The following is a 19093-nucleotide window of genomic DNA, read 5'->3' on the forward strand; positions in this document are numbered from 1 at the left end:
AATGTGAATACTTCCCATGTTTCAGTATCTAAGTGTTCCTTAATTGTTAAGAGCAAAGAAATGCAGTCTTGGAACAAAACAAGGATGGAAACATGTTTATTTGAATGCATGAGACAGCTGTATGACAGGAGAATTCAGTTATCTACCTTCAAACAGCTGCTGCTATTTGAGGTGCAGTAGGGTAGCATAGAAATCCCTCACAGGGCTGCGTTCTTATATGACACAGGACTTCTTGACCATCTGTGATCTTCTCAGCTAAGCCCCTCTCCTTGATTCAAACAGTTATTTTGAAGAATTGCAGTTCAAAGCCCAATGCAAGCATTTTACAGGGCTGTATATTCACCCTGCAATTCACCCTGCCTTGGGAGCACATTGCATTAAGGAGCGCACCTGCATATCAAAGACAAGACTCATGGAAGTCTGACACCTATGCCACTTCTGGGAGGAACACAACTGGGCTCCATTTCTCCACTTTTTTTTTTTGGTATTGGTTTGGTATACTCAAACTTCTGAAAACAAAACACCACCAAAAACCCCACAAACGTTCTCCTTCTCTGATAAAGGATACAAGCAACCCATACTGTTACTTTGAACATTAAAATAGTGTCATTTATTTTCAGTTCAGACACGTTTGTAAAAACATTAAGTAGAAACAAAGTAATAAAAACCAAATCAAAATCACTGCAAAAAATATACAAAATATATTGCAGAAAAATATGATTCTAGAGCAACGGTAAACTTACTTGCAATCAAAGTTCAACTACAATACACAATCCTTGTGCAAGTATTAAGAGGGGAGGATTGCAGTAAGAATTGTGCATCAACAAACCTGCCCTACCACAGAACTATCTACACTTTCACTACCTCATACCCTCATTTTACATTCTTAGACAGTGGCAGACAGGAATCTGTAGCTCCACATTCCATTAAAAAGTCAGTTTCACACACAGGTTGGATATGAAATCCAGTTTCTCAATACTGTCAGGGATCATTGTTCTCTTACAAGAAAATACTGAAAAAAATCATTGGATTTCTCCTTCACCTTGTCTAGATAGGTTTCTCTCCACACTTATCCAGAATTTGCACGCTGATATCAGATGAGGTAGCCAGTGCCCTTTTCAGTAAAATAATATAAAAGATACCCAACTAAGTTCTGGGAAAGGGATAAAAATCTTACTAGCTTACACTCTTTAAAACAGGGATAAAACAAGGGAATAGGAAACCATCCTGGTCCAGCCCTTAGGATGCTGACTTCACTGGGACCCAATAGGATTTTCTTCCTCTATATCCAGATTCCAGGTTAAGTAACATTAAACACAAAACAACAAAATCTTCCTTAACTGCTTCACTTTACCCCAGGTAAAGCTGCATTCTAGTGGTGCTGTCTTTGTGAAGTGCTAGGGGACCTTCATGTACTGATATGCAAACTGTTCTCATCACTCAAAGGATGGCTAGACCTAAGACACTTCTCACACTTCCTTAGGGTACCCTAATAGCACTCCAGGGTACCAAGAGGTGGAAGGGGAAGATCTAAACTGTGTGAGAACATATCCAGAGAAAACAAATCCAGAGACACCACCTTGAATGCACCAACAGGCACAAAAAATAAAGTTAACAGCTTTGGGCACCACAGGGAAGTTTTCTAAGGGCCTTACACTCTCCCACTTTTTTTCCTGTGCTCCTTCCCTCCCCTCAGCCAAGGACAGGCAGATACTGACCCCACCCATTAGGAGGAAGAGCCAAATTAACTTTGGATCAAGTTGTCCAAGATTAAATGATCTCATTTTGCTCTTTAGTGACAGAGGAAAGGACCCAAATAAAGAATTTACCAGCTGACTGAAGTCACAACAGAAATTAGACAAACCAGCAGGCATGACCTGTGCTACCACAGTACATTTTTAACATAAACATGCTGAAGCACAGAACATTCTCCTCTAGAGCAAAGTTCTGCTGCAAGATACCCAAGGCCAGGACTGGAAAAATCACCTGCTGAAGAGGCAGCAAAGGTGGGGCTTGGACAGCGGACAATATAAGCCACCCTTGCCAGATGTCAGCTATGCACAGACAAATACCCTTATTCAGAAAAGACCAAGGCAGCAGGGTTTTGTGCTGTACAAATGAATAGAACTGGGTTAGGGACAAAGAGGGGGGAAAGAAAAAGAAAGGAATCAAAACTGGATCTCTGGATGAAGACCCTAGAAATTGAGAGAATACTGAGAAAGGAAAAAATACTTGGACCTAAGACTCATAACCGTCCTGGCTCCCCAGGGGATGCCAGGGGGCCTGGTACTGATGCCGTATGGGAGACCCCGAGAACTGTGCAATGCCATCAGAGGTGCTCTGGAAGCTGTAGGTCTCATCTGACTCCAGGCTGGCATAATCCACATTGGTAGGGTAGCCATGATAGAAGTTCATCTGTTGGCTTAATAAACCCATGGTTTGCTGGGTAGTGCAGCTTGTCCCACCTTTTCCAAAGTACCCATCATCCTCCACAGCCATGAATGGGTACAGGCTCTGCCCATTCCCGTATGTCTGGCCACTACTGTAAGCCTGGTGGACATTAGTTACAGCATGAAAGTTTCTGCTTGCACCAACAGGAAAGCTCTGGTGAAATGTAGGTGTCATATCCAGACAGGCAGCTTGATGAAACCCATTCTAAGAGAGAAAGTAAAGGGCATTAAGTAAGGAAGAACATCACATTACATCACATTAACTGATTCCATTCTTTTGGACATGTTCTTGCCCTTGTCCCCCATCCTCCTTTCAAAAAATGGGAGCAGTAATTTTTATATATAAAAATATATATTGTGTGTATATATATATACACATACATATATACACACACACAGGTTGTCCTTACTATAGACTAGTAATAGCATAGATGGACAAGACCTTAAGTCCCTGATTCCTAGCACAACATATCTTTTAGCCCTGGACTAAGCCACTAAGAGTAACCTTGCAGGCCTTTTGGCTATTTAGTTTGATATCTAGTTTAACTAGAAATCTCACCCCACAAAACTGCTTTAACTGTTGAGGGGAAATTTTCACCTGTGGTAGATACGTTCCTTTTTCCACCCATTGACTCTCCTTCTGACAGCGTTTAAACTTCATCCGTTGGTTTTGAAACCATGTTTTCACCTAGAAAAGCAGGACGAGGGGAAACAGAGCATTAGAAAATCTTTCTTGCTTACAGCTTACCACACACCTTGATTATGTTTGGCCTACTGTTATACTACAGTAACTGCTTGGCTCCTAATCTTGTACACAATAATATGCAGCAGAACCAGGACGAGGTAGAATCACAGAGCCAAGACAAAAAAAAAAATTAACATTTCTTACTGCTCAGATCACAAAGGAATCCTTCATTATCATTCATCAAAAACCTTGCCTGAAAGGCAAAACAGGCAGTAGAACTACAGAAATGCAGCTTGTACAGCAGCAACATTTCAATACTATGTCAAGATAAGTCCTGACTCAGAAATGAACCACACACTAGGTGCTGTGACTCTGTTTCTACGGAGAAAGGCAGGGTGCCATTCTGACTCAGAAAGGTCTACAGCAGTGTAAGCACCTTCCTGCCATTTATCAGGGACAACACTTATCTACAGAATAGGACCAACTCTGCTCATAGCCCTGATCCTGTATGTACTCTCAAACACCTATGCAGCAGCAGATAGTTTTCTTATGTTGGTTGTAGCACTGAGTCATAGCTTTTCACACCCACCACTCTTGCATAAACAATGGCATAAATAAGACAATGAGAAACTTGTCTGTCTAGCATCCCAGAAAGGAAAAACAAAACCCCAAACCATCTTGGTTATGCTTATAACATCACTTCAGATCAGGGGTGCAACTCATCTGCTCACAGCAAGATGTTCACCTGCTTGTAAGTGAGCCCCAGGGCTGAGCCCAGCTCCCGAATTTGCTGGGGGCTGAGGTACTTCTGGCTCTGAAACCGCTGGTGCAGGGTCTGCAGCTGCTCCTGAGAGAAAGCTGTACGGCTCTTAGCCTTCTTCACCCCACCTTCACCTTCCTCCTTGATCTTCTGAGAGGAGGGATGTGGAGATGGGTCTTCCGTGGTGGGGCTTGTGGCAGAATCTGGGGTGTACTGAATGAGGGTTCCAGAGCTGGAGGAAGTTGGAGAGGCGTCTAAGGAGAAAGGAAATAAGCAACGTGAGCAGAAAAACAAGCAACGGTAAAACAAGAAAACAGACTGTTTTCGCATTTAGCGATTTAGGGTTTCGCATTTAGGATTTAGCAGTCCAGGTGCAATGCGCTGTGGGCAGCACGGCCCATTGCTGCGCCGCGTTCCTGCACTCGTGCCCTCCTAACGGGGAAGCGAACAGAGACATCGCGGCCGACTCCTTTGCGAGTGGGTCTCAAGTCGTTTGCCCTCTGCCCACACGGATGCCCCCCGGGGCCGCACAGAGGGGCCCCAGAACCCCGCTCCCCGTCCCGGTGCCATCCCGGGGACGACCGGAGCCCCGGGGACCGCGCTCACGGCCGCCCTCACAGCACGGAGGCCACAGGAGACCCGCGGGCTGCCCTCGGGGCAGCCAGGACGGACACGGCCGAGCTCACCACCCTGTGTCCAGCAGAGCTCTTGCCTCGGACCTCTCGCCCTCCAAAGCCAGCGCCATCATCTTCCCCCGTCCGAGCGCATCCGTCTCGCTCCCCCGTGGGCCGGGGGCTCCTACCTGTGTGACGAGGGGTCTTCGCCGCCGCAGGGAAGGACAGGGCGTCTGCCGCGGGCACCTCCTCCGCCGAGGCGCTGTCCATGCTGCCTGGAGGGGGCCAGTAATAGTCGCCATACCTCACGGCGCCCGGGTAGGGCGGGTAGGGCGGCAGGGCCAGGTGGGCACTCATGGCCGGCAGCGCCCAGCGCCGAGCTGGCAAGCGACACGCCCGCTCCGGGTAGCCCCAGCGCACCTACTCCATTAGCTGGAGGCGAGGGGGATGCTTTATGGCCTCCCCAGGCCGGCCTCGGCTAGAAGGGATTGTCATGGCCATTGTCATGTTAAAAGTCGCTTGATTGGAGGGGAGGGACTGCGAGGTGCTCGGGGGTGGGGGAGGGCTGAGGCACAGGCCTCCCAGGTCGGCTTCCAGGTGCCACGAAGGAGGAATTACCCCTGGCACAGCCCCTTCTGCTTGAGGGGTGGAGGGAAGAGCGTTTTTCTCACCTTAGCGCCAGAGCAGGGTCGTCTGGTGAGTTGGACAAGGCTAGGCAGACCCGACTCCCCCCCACCCATCACGTCCATGTTTAACACTCTTCCTCCTCACCTCCGCCCTCCCGCTGCTCCCCACCCAAACACAAAGAATGGAGGGGAACCTAGAGGCTCTCCTGCCCTCGGGGCATGCAAAGACTATGCAGGCCTGCATTGCAGATCACAACCATCATCGCAAACAGATAAGCACTCCACCTCCTCACAAATGAATACAGACTGGGGGGGGGGGGGGGGGGGGGGGGGGTAGGGGGGAACACCTCTCCAGGAAAGTGTCTGTATTGCAGGGCATAAAGTTCAAAAGAAAGACAAGATGCTCTTCAAATAGATTCTCTAGTAGCTAGCCCAAGATTGAGACAGATGCAGGCCTGTTTTGGAGGTTACAGTGAAATAACAACCTTCTTTCCTCAGTGATTTTTCTTTGGAGGAGGTGGGGGAGGTAGTTCTTAGAAGAAACAATAACTTGCAAAAAATATCTTATTTTTGATACTTAGAAGGTACAGATTACCTAGTCAGATTCAAAAGGAAGCCAACTGCATAAGATAACATTCAAAGCCAGATTTTACTATCCATTTAAAGAAGGAAGAAAAAAATACCACTTTCTTCAAGAAAAGTAGTAGCTTAATGAGGAGAGGAAGAATAGAGAACATGTGACACTGCAAAGATTCTCCCTCCCCACCCACTCCCCCAGTGGGAAGGGAGAAGGGGGGGGGGGGGGGAACAGATACCTACCTGTGAACAAAAGAAAGGAGGGTAAACACTAACCCTATTGCCCTGTAAAAAATCTTGCAGAGACAGGCCTCCCTTGCATCCATATATCTTCTCCTCCCCAGCTGAGTCATCATAAGAAATGAGCCCCAGGTGATATCAGCTAGTCCCTAGGCCCACTCTCACCAGTGTGTCTTGTAAAGGAGACACTGTGGGGGAGGGGTGGCTACTGAACATGACTCTATAAGCTCCCAGTAGAAGCTTTGCAGTGCTGTTTGCCTGGAGGCGCTATGTTGGGTCCACGCTGGACCTCCAAATTAATGATGATTTTTTTTTCTCACTTAGAATCTGCCCAGGATCCCAAAAGGGAGACAATTAGGAATGCAGGGGAAAGCAATTATAAGTGGGACCGAGGGTTAAAGAATAGAACCATAGCCTTCACCAAGTTCTTATCTCCATCCTCACACTGGGTTGGTACCTGGTGTGCCTCAGGCCTGTCTAGGACTCATTTTCTGCAGTAATGGCCTGGGCAGCCACAGCTTCTTCTAAGCTGTTTACTTACTATTGTGGGCTTAGCTAATGTGTGTGCTAAAAGAGATCCCTTGCCAGATGTAGGAAAAAAAAAATGCTTATGCAGTAGAATATGGAGGTGATAGTCATAAATCTTCATGGTCTGTTATAACTTCCAAGGATATCTGGATGATGCTTGTATTATATGAGCTCATCAAAAACAGCCCATTGTAAAAACAGAGAAAAATATGAATGTGTCAACACCTAGGCTGTAGGAATGCAGGACAAGGGGAAGTGTTTACAAATGAAAACACTTGCATTTTATTCAAATAGAAGATTGTCTTTTGGCAATAAAAACATGCTCTACCTACTTGCATTTGCAGTATACATCAAGCAAAATAATAAACATTCTAATAATGTTTATTGATAAAGTCATGTAGCTGGAGATTCTGCCTCCCAACTCCAAAAGTCTCCACAAGCATTCTTGCCTATCTGGTTGCAGAACTGAGCCATCAGAGGTGACATGGTTTGCCTCAGGACACACAGAGTAAAAGGATTAGCATTTTACAGCTGCAGTAGTTTTAAATAAATGATACATATAAAATATCTTGGGAAGGTAACTGCACAAAACATTCAGGCACAAGGAAGACCATAGAAAGTGAGGTATAGATATTTAGAGGTACTCCACAGGAAGCTGGATATGAACCCTCTGTCCTGTGACACTATCAGTCTGCAAACTGTATATGCTGCCAATGGATGTCTGGAGCTGATGAGCTTTAAAAAATATCTGCTGGGAATGATTTGTAGAGTATATACATGTATCCACGCGTTCTGTTTTTCTTGCAACTGTTTTCAGCTGGAATAACTATCTAGCTCATATCCACCGTAGCCCCAGTGCAGTTTCAGGCATTCTTCCCTAGAAGGTCAAATAATAGCAATTTATTTTTATTTTTCCCCTGAGATGTCTGCCTGTCTCTCCTGTTACTGCAGGCCTTGCAGTTCTCAATTCCTTCAGGGCCTAATGCTACAGAGCATTCCTTAGGAGAGTAAGCATATGTTGCATCACTAAATGTATTGAAGTGAATGGAAGGACTCACTGAGATGAAGCACGTCCTAATGAGCCCTTTCTATAGTCCTTCAACAGCGGGGATAAAAGATCAGATTGAAAACATTCTTAGCTGCAGCTAATGCTCCAGACAGGCAGGACCAAGTAAGAAAAACAGAAAGTTCGTCCAAAGAGGGATTCTGAGTTTCTGTCAGTTATGCCTTCAAAGGGCTGGAGCTCAAAACTTGCACTGAAGTAGTACAAGTAGACCAGTTTACAGAGGCCAGAGCTTGAGACCAACTTGAGCACTGAGACCAACTGATGTAAACTTAGATGTGGAACTTGTGCCACTGGGTCAGAAATGCTATGGGTTCCTACCTCAGAAAAATGCTAAACTCCTTTTAATCAGCAGGATGATGCCCTGATGGCAGGGGTTGTATTATATTTTATGTAGATTAGGTGCTGTACTGTAGATTAGTCTTCCTCACCAAGGAGCTCAAAAAACAGATTATCTCTGTTCTGGTGAATACTGTGATGGGTCACATGGTGTCTCTGTATCATCCTTCTCATGTCCATACTGCTCAGACCTCAGAACTCAGAGTATTAGCAAACATGGAACTATTGGCTACACCCTGTTGCCCCCCTCCGAGATTTTCCTGGAAGCTATCGGTCTGTCAGGTGTGACAGGAGAAGAAGCAACAGCATTTCTACCTACATGTCCCTTCTATTCTATTGAGTTTGTCAGGCTTTTCCTTCAAGCAGACATCTTTGATATTTGTCTATATTGAACTCTATGAGTTTTTTTTTATTATTATTATTTTTTTCTAAGGGGAAAACACTCCCCTTTTGTCCTCAGTACTAGGCCAGCTCTTGGCTCCAGACAGCCTGCCCCCCTGCAGCTTGGTCACAGCTCACAGTCTGGACCTGAAATGACATGTTTGTGGAAGGAAGGCAGTCAAGAAAGAATAACAAAAATTAGTCTGTCATTCATATTAAAATTCAGTTTTCTTTTCTCTTGAATCTTGAGAGGAGCAGGTTGGGAAGAGGACAAAGCTTCTCCCTCCCATTAACAACCTAGTCTCTCGATCACCAATCACCTGAGAATCACAGGATGATGTGGCCCTTTGTTAGTAGTGGAGAGGCAGGCTGACAAAAAGGACTACGTGGCACAAAACCCACTGCTTCTCTGCACAGGCAGGAAAGGCAAAGTGTCAAAAATCGAGTGAGCAGGAGGCTAATGAGCCACCATGGATTTCTAAAGTTTGATGGGCCCCTACTTTATTTACCAGCCTTTTATTTTATTTTGTTTTGTTTTGTTTTGTTTTATTTCTGCCACACAGAATGCTGGTGAGCTATACATGTATGTACTCATTTCAGGAGGCACTTTCTTCCTTCAACTATCAACCGGAATATGGAATAGTCTCCCCAAAGAGAGACTTGTTAACAGCACAGGTTGGAGCCATGATTATGCAAAACTCTGAGGAACAAGAAGAGATTGTGCATATTGAGTAAAACCTTCCATGTGACCTCTCTGCTTTAATTCTTCCCACAAAAGATGTTGTGGTTCTTATAGACTCAACTTGATGTCCTTTTATTACAAGAAAATGGCAGACAGGTAGCTGTGTTCAAATGTGTTCTTAGTTATGGTTTATGGTATTTCCACTTCCAGATGGGAATAGCAGGTACTATGTTTCTGTAAAAGGCTGTAAAAAGGCCTCAAAATATGTCACTCTTACACTGTTGTCACAGGGCATGCTTTCTAGCAGACAGTCTGACATTTTCTTCCCCAAATATGCTCTGCTTATGAACTTTGAAATGAAACAGAAGTACTACTTATTCCTGGGCCTTGCCTCACCTTGCCTCGCCTCTCCTCTCTCCTTATTCTGATAGGGACAGTTTCATAAAATTTATTAGTGGGAAAAGTGGATAGAAAGTCCATACCCGTCTAGAGTCTTCTGTCAGAATGGGGCTCTGAAGTGGTAGCTGGCTTCCGTGTGTGGTTAGGTTCTTCTCAAGTTTCTTCTGCTATGTATTGACACCTATTTTCTTCTCTCATGTAAGTGAGGCTGATCCTGGTATTCACCATTGCTAATGCATATCAGAACAGAACTAATGAAGATTATGTGCCAAGTGGATGACTGTAATTACATCCAAGAAGGTCATAAATGGGCACACAGTCTGTGACCAATTTTGTGCTCCTAATACATCTCATTAACTAAGTTCTCCAGTTACCACATACTTCTCAGGCAAGTCATTGTGCCTATCCTGTGCCATCTTTCTTTCTTCTCCTTCTCCTTCTTCTTCTTCTTCTCTCTTTCTCTTTTCCCTCTCTCTTTTCTCTCTCTTTTTTTTTTTTTTTTTTTTTTAGACCCTGAGAATCTGTATACTTGTCCTTTTAAGCACTAAGTCCCCTGTGAAGTGGGTGTCTGATTACTGAGAAGGTGGAGAGGGTTACTGAAAGGATGCTCCTCTTTCAAATTTATCACCATTGGGACAGGAACACCCACATTGCCTGGTGGGGCCCTTACCCCCACTTGTCCACCCTCTCCTTTTCTCCAAGACTGGTTCTTGCACATGCATTTGTGAGTGATTAGCAAGTGTTAGAGCCTGAGGCTCCCTGGCTGGCACCTGCTCTCCATCTAAATGGTGTCTGTTGAAGCTCTGGGGCTGTGGAATGGGATCTGCAAGTGGATGTTGTTTGAGACCGATGGAAGAAAAAGGTTTACCTGCTTTGTCTAACAATATTTAGATGGTTGACTTGGCTGAGATAGAAAGATAAAGACACAAAGAAGGGAGTCAGAGGCCAATAGGTTTTTTACCTGTATGTCATTTGTCCAGGAACTGACTTCAGCAAAGGGTGGAGGCTGGGGAGGAGGGACGTACCACTGACATCAGCTAGTGGCATTAAAGTAAAAGTTATTGGTACTTCATCTCCTTTAGCTCATCTGGGGAGAGAAAGCCCAAATCACACTGCGAAAACACACCTTTGTGGGCAGCAAAGGCACAGCCAAAGAGACTATTATCAACTGGATCACTTTCAAGGCTGCAAGGTCAAGATAATTCACACAATCATACAATAAAAGCACTACAGATTCGAGGCTCAGCTGTGACAACATAAAAATACTTCTTCAGGATAGCTTAGTCATGAATGGGGAGGAGCAAGGCAGTTTCTTCATACCCATTTCAATGTCTGTCCTGGGAACAACATTTTGCTAAAAATTCCTGGTCTAACCGGTAGTATCCTCCTTGCCAAAGACAGGCCTTAGAACACCTTCTTTTAACCTTAATCACATCAAAATTGCATAAGCATAATATTAAACTAGCTAGAAATAATCTGAAAGGTCCTGAGTGCAAAGTAATTTTGTAGAGTATCACATGGTTTTCATATAAACATGCACGTGTTGACTTGTGATCCAGGTATCACGCTGAAATTATACCACACTCAGTTGTCTGTCTTCACTTAACTGCACCTTCCAGACTTTCTCACCACTGTGACAGAAATGTTTGAGCAGGATGCATAGTTAGTTTCTCTTTAGCCACTGCAGTCCGCAAAAAGCACACTAATGCAAACCACTGAAGATTTCAGTTTCTGTCAGGACCCACATGCTCTGTGCACCCCTGTGCTGGCCACAGCTGAAGGTTTGATTTCTATCAACCAACCACACCCAAAGACACTGCAGCAGTTGGCTTGTAGCCAGCAGAGGCTGTTGGCAGCATGTTCCGCAGCACAGTTCAGTGATGAAAGCTTGCCCTTATTGCAGGACTAGTAGAAGCATATTTGTTGTGTGATTTGATTATCAGAGGATAGGTGTACACCAGTTACAGAATTCAACGCTTGTCCCCAACATATGTCCTTTATACATGGCCATTTCATTGGCTTGAAGAAATCACTTGAAGCACCTAAACCTGTCCCTGGCAGAGCTGAATGGTGTAGTGACTGAAATGGCAAGGATCACTGGCAGCCTGTATAACAATAATGTGCTATAGCATCAGGATATATTAATAAGAAAAATACCCAGAATCAGGCCTGTGTATGCAACACCTCTTGTATAGCTTAAAATCCTGCCCTGTGGTAAAGCACATTAACTTTTAGTTTCAACCTGCTAGGGCAAAAGAGAAAGAATTTGGCCTACTGGATAAGATGCTGATTTCTGCAATCTCTGTGTAACCAGGGAGAATTCCTTGGCAGGGATGGAATCTGATCCTAGCTGTCAAAGATAGTTTCACATTGACTTTAGAAGCACTGAGGCTTGATTGTTTTCTGTACTCATAACAACACAACTGAGTCTATAGCCTGATGCTGTCTTTAAATGTGGCAATACAGGCATTCCTAGACAAAGAACTAAAGTCAGACAAGAAGAAAAAGTGGCTCACCTTAAATAGAGGGAAAGACAGAAAGAGAACAGAGAACCATCCTCTTCTTTCTGGGTTCCTAGATTACCTTCATCATCATGGTGTCAGCATTTTCCAGTAAAGCATTAAAGCATTTGGTGTCCTGACTCAGATCTGCCATGTGTATTTCTTTCTCTCTTTCTAAACCTCTCTGCAGGGAGATAACAGCATGGGTTGTGGAGGATTTCATTTGAATAAGCTGGCCTGAGTGGGAGTTGTTCATAACATGCTCACAGATGTTTGTTTGTTTTTGAGGTACAAGTTGAAGAAGTGCACCAACTGGCCAGTTGACACTGGAGATGGATAGTATCACTAACAGATTTTGGGAGAGACACCTTATTTCTCTTTGTGGAGTTATTAGAAGGATAACAAGATGGTCTGATCCAGTATTATACAAAGTAGTGTACTTAGAATACAATCCATGTCCAAGATAACTAAGGGATATCTTGCATAGCAGTGTGCTGAGTCTAGCACAAACTCACCAAAGGACTGAGTGCCAGGTAGCTTTCCATCTCAGGAAAAGACCTTACATGTCCACAGTGACCACTGTTCTAGCATTTATCCCCAAGCTGGTATTAATTCTCTAGTTTCATTATGAATAATCACAGAGTTTTCACAGTATAAACTTACCAAATTGGAAAGCCCAGATGAAGAAGTAGGTAGATATTCTGATTAATATCAGATTGAATGATGTACAAATTGCTGGAGAATGCAACGTAATATGAGTAAAAAGCTGGGACAGAGGCACAGTGGTTTGATTTGGTGTGATCTGAATTATCAATTTAAGTGAGGAATAAAAATAACAGAGCACTGTCTCCACAGGACATCTAACAAAAGAAAATTCAATCCTAATTAATCACTCCCCACAAGCAACTTGCTGCTCCACACCTTACACCTCAGCAGAATGTGCAGCAGTGGCTGCTGTTGATTTTTCCTCACATGTCAGAGAAACAGAGACACAAGGCTTTGTGGTAGCCGTGTGGAAGTGCCAGGAGTGAAATCACCATCCAGTGACTGAAGCATCTTGAGTACTTTGCAGTTTATAGGCAGGGAACAGGTGATCTCTCTGAATCAGGTGAATGTGGCCTCGTGATCACACCAGTGCTTATCCACAAGTGAATTGGGCCCAAATACTGACAGTGCCTCCTGCCCAAGGCACGGTTTTATGCTTGGGAAAATAGTACACAAGCTGTGACACAGTTGCTTTTCATACTCTTTAAAAACACTAGCTGTAGACGGAGGCTGTTACGGTTAATCATTTACCTTAAGCACAGCCTCTCCTACCAACTTTGCAGGTAGCTGTGCTGCTGGCACAGACAAATCCTGCCAGGAGGTGTCCTATACCTTAAAAGAAGGCATCACCTTGCCCACTGACAGCCTGAAGTACACCTCAAACTCAGGAACTCACCTCAGGTTGGAGAGAGCAGGTCCCAGAAGACAGGGGTGGGAAAAGGTCGGTGAGGGCAGGATTTTGTACACAGGCTACTTCTCATAGATTCATTGAATGCTTAAGTTTGGAAAGGACCTCAGAGGTCATCCAGTCCAACCCCCTGCACACGCAGGGTCACCTAGAGCACGGGGCACAGGGCTGCAGCCAAGCGGGTTTTAAAGATCTCCAAAGAAGGAGACTCCACAACCTCTCTGGGCAACCTGTTCCAGGGTTCTGGCACCCTCACTGTCAAAAARTGTTTYCTCAAGTTCCTGTGGAACTTTTGGTGCCTCAGCTTGTGGCCGTTTCCTCTAGTCCTATCGCTGGCCACCACTGAAAAGAGGCCGTCCCCCTCCTCCTCACTGCCTCCCTTGAGGTATTTATASACAWTGATCAGGTCCCCCCTCAGCCTTCTCTTCTCCAGGCTGAACACGCCCAGCTCCCTCAGCCTTTGCTCACAGGGCAGATGTTCCAGGCCCCTGATCATCCTCGTAGTCCTGCGCTGGACTCTCTCCAGCAGCTCCACATCCCTCTTGTACTGGGGAGCCCAAAACTGGACACAGTACTCCAGATGTGGCCTTACCAGGGCTGTGTATAGGGGGACGATCACCTCTCTGGACCTGCTGGAGACGCTCTTCTTAATGCACCCCAGGATCCCGTTGGCCTTCTTGGCCACCAGGGCACACTGCTGCCTCATGGTCATCTTGTCATCCACCAAGACGCCGAGTTCCCTCTCTGCGGGGCTGCTCTCCAGCAGGTCCACCCCTAATCTGGACTAGTGTCCGGGGTTATTCCTCTCCAAGTGCAGGACCCTGCCCTTGTCCTTGTTGAACTTCATGAAGTTGCTCACCACCCAGTTGTCCAGTCTGTCCAGGTCCCTCTGGATGGCAGCACAGTCCTCAGGGCTATCAGCTACTCCTCCCAGTTTGGTATCATCAGCCAACTTGCTGGGGGAGCACTCCATCCCTTCATCCAGGTCGTTAATGAATAAGTTGAACAGGACCGGACCAAGGACCGACCCCTGGGGGACACCCAGGCCTGTTTTATGCTTGGGAAAATAGTACACAGGGGGACACCCACTTCTCAGCCTTTTGGCTAAGATCAGGTGTAGTGTAGTGTAGTGTACTTCTGGGAAGCTAGAATGTCTTCTGGCCCAGGACTGAAGATTTCTGAGACAGGTTAATGTAAGGTGTAGATTAGAAACCCTGTGCATGCAGAGAGGTATGCAAGGTCCCTGGGCAAATGGGCTGCTTGTTCCTCAAAATTACCACGGAGGGGCAGCAGACAGCTTCCATTTTAAAGACCAGGAAGGAAAGATTTGTTGTTCTGGATCTTTCCCCTCCTGCACCTCTGGCCAGTTTACCAGGTAGAATAGGGGAAAGGAAAGGTTTTCTGCCCTATTCTGAACTGCCATGGTAGCAAGGCCAGACTCAAGCAGCTGCCTGCATGCTGACTGGGCCCCGTTTGACACCTCCACGTGCCTCTGAGACTCATCTGAGCAGGCTGACAAGCTGAACAACTAAGTGCATGGCTTACACACAGGGTTGAACAGGGACAGTACATATAGCCCCTGCACGTGTTGGGTATGTCGAGGCAGTTACCAAAGTACAATTCCTCCCCAAATTCAGAGCTGGTTGACTCCTGTGGCTTGCAGAGACGTGAGTTGCTGCTGGCCTCTGCACAATATTAAACTGTAAGTGACATGAACATTTGAGTACCACCACTAAGTGACTTTTTTTTTTTTTTTTTTTTTTTTTTTTTTTTTTTTTTCTGGAATATATGGCACATGAACTGGGAAGGAGGTAGAAGAAACACTTGTGAGAAAATGAGGAACTGACAAGGAACCCCAGGAGCCAAAGATGGAGTAGGAGGAGAGAAGTGGATGAAGGACTGGAGTCCTTCAGAGACGGAGTCCAGGCAGGGACAGGTTCCCCCTTCCTCCTGCCTGTTGCCTCCAGAGCAGCACAAATATGCAATATTAGTACCACGTGCCTCCTGCAATACAAGGGCTATGCTCAAGGTTGTGGGTGAAGCATGATGTATGGTATGTAGTGAACAACTAGCCTGTTGTTTTTGCAGAAGACGCAAGGACTGAAGAACCTGAGGTCACTCATTTCTCCATTCCTTTCAGAAACTTCTTCATGCTTTGTTGGTGCCTCAAGGTCTGAGAAATTCTTCTTGATCACTGGCTTGTTATGAGCACAGCAGCAAGGCACCACTGGCACAGATATCTATAATGGTTGCTCCATCATGATGGGATGAGGTTGGCTGGAGATATCTTTTACAAACCAGGGCCTCACTTACTGCATACTCTTTCCAGGCCTCAAGCCAAGACATAAGCTGGGCTAGAGGACAAATAGACATCCTCCAAATGAAGAAGTCTATCTCCTCTGAAAGGGGGAATTCTGAGCTTTTTACCTCATATGAATGTCCGCCTCTCTCAGATGAGTGAAATCCTCTATAATTTAGCAGCAAGGGCCTCCTTCATTCATTCTCCCCATTTTGCCCATTTATTCAGAACAGGACTAACTGCTGAAGGCTCTTTCTGGGAGGGCAGTTTCAGGTATTTTCAAAAGCAATCGAGAAAGTGTTGTGAATCTGAACATGATATTAAAATAATTCCAGCTGTGACAGCACAGAAATCCAAGAAATTCCAGTTACTCATGTTCTTTCCAAAATAAAAACTTCAAAATGTATTTTATTTCCTCCCTCCACTGCAACTTTTATTCCTTTCTGCTTAGACGATCTAGTTTCAGTGCTGGCTGAGACTCACTACTCTTTACTCCCATTTCTTTCAGGATGACACAGTTCTGTTCACAGTATGTTCCTGCCTTTGCTTCAGGCAATTCAAATTCTCCCTGGCTGCTATTTTTGCTGCCTATGTTGCACATAGGTGATTTGTGCATGAGAGTTTTCATTGTACAAATAGTTGCACGAGAAAGGCTGCAGCTGGGGGAGATTTCTGCCCAACCAGTGCTCACAGTTTGGCCTGGAGAGACAGCACATGGCAACTGAGCTGCAGAGGTAGCAGAGTCCTCTGTGCTGCCATTCAGAGGGACCTAGATAGGTTGGAGAGTTGGAGAGAGAGGAACCTCATGAAGTTCAATAAGTACAAGAACAAAGTTCTGCACCTGCGGAAGAATAACCCCAGGCACCAATACAGAGTAGGAGTTTACCTGCTGGAAAGCAGCTCCACAGGAAGAGATTTGGGAGTCCTGGTTGACACCAAGTTAACCATGAGGAAGCAGTGCCCTCATGGCCAAGAAGGCCCATGGGATCCTGGCTGCATCAGGAGGAGTGTTGTAGCAGGTCAATCCTGTCCTGTCCAGGAATCCTGTCCCTCTCCGCAGCTCTGATGAGGCCGCACCTGGAGTATTGGGGGCATTTCTGGGCTCCGCAGGACAAGAAGGATGTGGAGCTTCTAGAGAAGGTCCAGTGTAGAGTGACAAAGATGCTTAAGGGAGTGGAGCATCTCTTATATGAGGAAAGACTGAGTGAGTGAGGCCTGTTCAGACTGAAGAAGCGAAGGCTGAGGGGGGGATCTGATCAGTATACACAAATACCTCAAGGGAGGGAGTGAGGAGGATGGGACCAGCCCATTTTCAGTGGTGGCCACTGATAGGGCTGGAGGAAACGACCACAAACTGAAGCATCAAAAGTTCTGCAGAAACTTTCTGTGATTCTGTGAAATGATCACACCCATAGAAAAACAAGCAAGAAAAACAGAGGACTCATTGATGATTTTTCTGTCTCTGTGAAGGGTTCTAAGTCAAAAAAATGTCCCAGTGCCCTTCCTATTCTATTCATAGGCCACTTTCCATGTGGTAGGCCTGTCATTGTTTCCAGATGCTGTCTCTTCCCTTGCAGCCTCAGACTTGATATAAACTGGCTTTAAGCCATGTAGGAATTCCACATACCATGCTGTGAAATCTCCATTTTACTCTGAAACCCAATTGGTCTTAATAAAGATTCCACTAGAATGATCAGAGCCCCCTCCTCCCCCTGAACCTACACATCACCTGTACTTGGTCTTCTTACTAGATGTACTCCAAATAGTATTTAGAACTAATGGATAAAACCAGCAAGGCATCTGGGGCTTGTCCTAGGGCCAAAAAATAAGTATGGGAACAGTGAAAAGGCAAGCTGAATGTGGCAGCTGCCCTGTTCTCCAGAAATCAATGTAAATTGCTGAAACCTAGCTGCACATCCATAACATGTCCATTCTGATACATGAGATTAAGGCATGCATCTTCAAGTTCTGACATGACTTGCAGAGAAAGTAAACTTGCTCCTTACACTACTCTGGGGTTTTTTTTCTAGTTGAGGAGGAAGAGTAGGGGATTGACTTGATAACAGGAAATGAAGAAAGAGCCCTCACAGATTAAGGGGATCTATACAGAATTCTTCAAACATGTGGATGTGATGACACATGTGGAATTTACATGGCAAGTGAAAATGCATGTGGGTGACTGGGCAGGGAGGCATTCCGGTAACTGACCAGGTTACATTTTCTATGTGCAGAGAGACCATGAGTTACTCCATGCTTCACTTCTAAAAGCCCAAGTTTGTTCAGTTGGTTCTGATTTCAAACAGGCCTTCTCTGTTCCCTTTCATGAGCTAAGACTAATTTTGACTTGAAACCTTCATCTTCAGGGTCTAAAAGAAAAGCACCCCTTAATAAAAAGCATGTTCAAAGCAAACCAAAGGAAATCTTTCAAAATATCCAATGAAAAGGAGGATGACTTAGAGGCTACCACTAATCAGATAACAGTGATAGGGCTTGTGGAGTTAGAGGTGAAGGAATGGCTTCAAGATAAAAGCATTGTTTAGCATCAATTTGTCATATACACTTTGCATCTTTGGAATAAGGTGTTGACGGGCATATTGTAATGAGCAGAGCTTGATCAGGGTAGCAAAGTACCATTTCGCTGCTTGAATTCCTCTCTGGTAGATTGCACGGTCAGTGTAAAGGATTGTTCAAACAAACATATGCTGCACAGGATTCTGCAGAGAACTTTCCCACCAAATCTCCACCCAGTCCATTGCAGGCTAAGCATCACCATCTTATCTTAAATGTTCTCTGCATCTCAATCTGACATCTCCAAAGACACATTTTCCTTAGTAATGTAAATTTGTCAGTCAAAAGGTGAGTTTATCATACCCTTGAACTTCTTGACTTTCCACACATGAACTTCCACTCATGTTTTTTATGACACAAGTAGTTTACTGAATAGCTCATATGTAAGGATTCCTTGCAAATCTCCTCTGGAAGTAGAAATGATCCTTTTCAGCTCAGAAAGTTGCCATGTTGCCACACACACTTATAATTCATACACAAATAACCATGTCGGAAACACACTGGTCTAAACACACTGAGCAATTCTGTGTTCTCTCTATCACTCATGAAGAGAGGTGTTCTCTGAAGCAGCCAAGAGAGTTTGACAACCTGACATTTTTGAGGATCATTATTTTTGAAACAAGCATAGGAATCATTATTACTAATTTTGAATGCTTTACTATGAAAGCAAAGACTCATAAAAATACATAGAAACAACTATATTTCAGTATTCCCCACATTTCGACATGTAGCACTCTAACAGAGCTTATACACCTGAGAAGACTGGCTGCTGAACAGATAAATTGGATACACTTAAAAGTAACCCCTGTGCGAACAGAGATAAATTTTAATCTGAGTTATTTGAACCAGTTTTTCATGAATTACCAATTTTGAGACAGAGCAGAAGTCAGGGATGATTCCTAAATCTTAAGAAATACAGTGGACAAGGG

The 19093-nt window shown here is 44.9% G+C and overlaps 1 protein-coding gene across 2 annotated transcripts; it reads right to left on the reverse strand.

Moving 5' to 3' along the window:
* Positions 1-583: 583 nt before the first annotated feature.
* On the reverse strand, positions 584-6007 carry LOC112952041 (homeobox protein NANOG-like). 2 transcript variants are annotated; one of them, XM_026044826.1, is made up of 5 exons: positions 5955-6007; positions 4698-4784; positions 3881-4149; positions 3049-3138; positions 584-2655 (listed from the first exon to the last, which is right to left on the reverse strand). In XM_026044826.1, exons 2-5 carry the CDS (start codon positions 4777-4779, stop codon positions 2239-2241), a joined length of 858 nt encoding a protein of 285 aa, XP_025900611.1. In that variant the 5' UTR covers positions 4780-4784; positions 5955-6007; the 3' UTR covers positions 584-2238. The 2 variants fall into 2 exon arrangements, with proteins under 2 accessions (XP_025900611.1, XP_025900610.1); XM_026044825.1 differs by lacking the exon at positions 5955-6007 and having other exon boundaries at positions 4698-4866.
* Positions 6008-19093: the final 13086 nt, after the last annotated feature.

This window comes from Nothoprocta perdicaria, unplaced genomic scaffold (genome assembly GCF_003342845.1).
Source record: "Nothoprocta perdicaria isolate Ctin4 unplaced genomic scaffold, notPer1 scaffold_386, whole genome shotgun sequence".
Classification (NCBI taxonomy): domain Eukaryota; kingdom Metazoa; phylum Chordata; class Aves; order Tinamiformes; family Tinamidae; genus Nothoprocta; species Nothoprocta perdicaria.

What these genes read in the sequence shown, in the direction of transcription:
- LOC112952041 (XM_026044825.1), bottom strand. Translation starts at nt 4,866, where the DNA reads ATGAGTGCCCACCTGGCCCTGCCGCCCTACCCGCCCTACCCGGGCGCC. An exon ending in TGGGGCTCACTTACAAGCAG is followed by an intron (nt 3,139 to 3,880) that starts GTGAACATCTTG and finishes CTGCTTTTCTAG; the next exon opens with GTGAAAACATGGTTTCAAAA. An exon ending in AAGGAACGTATCTACCACAG is followed by an intron (nt 2,656 to 3,048) that starts GTGAAAATTTCC and finishes TTTCTCTCTTAG; the next exon opens with AATGGGTTTCATCAAGCTGC.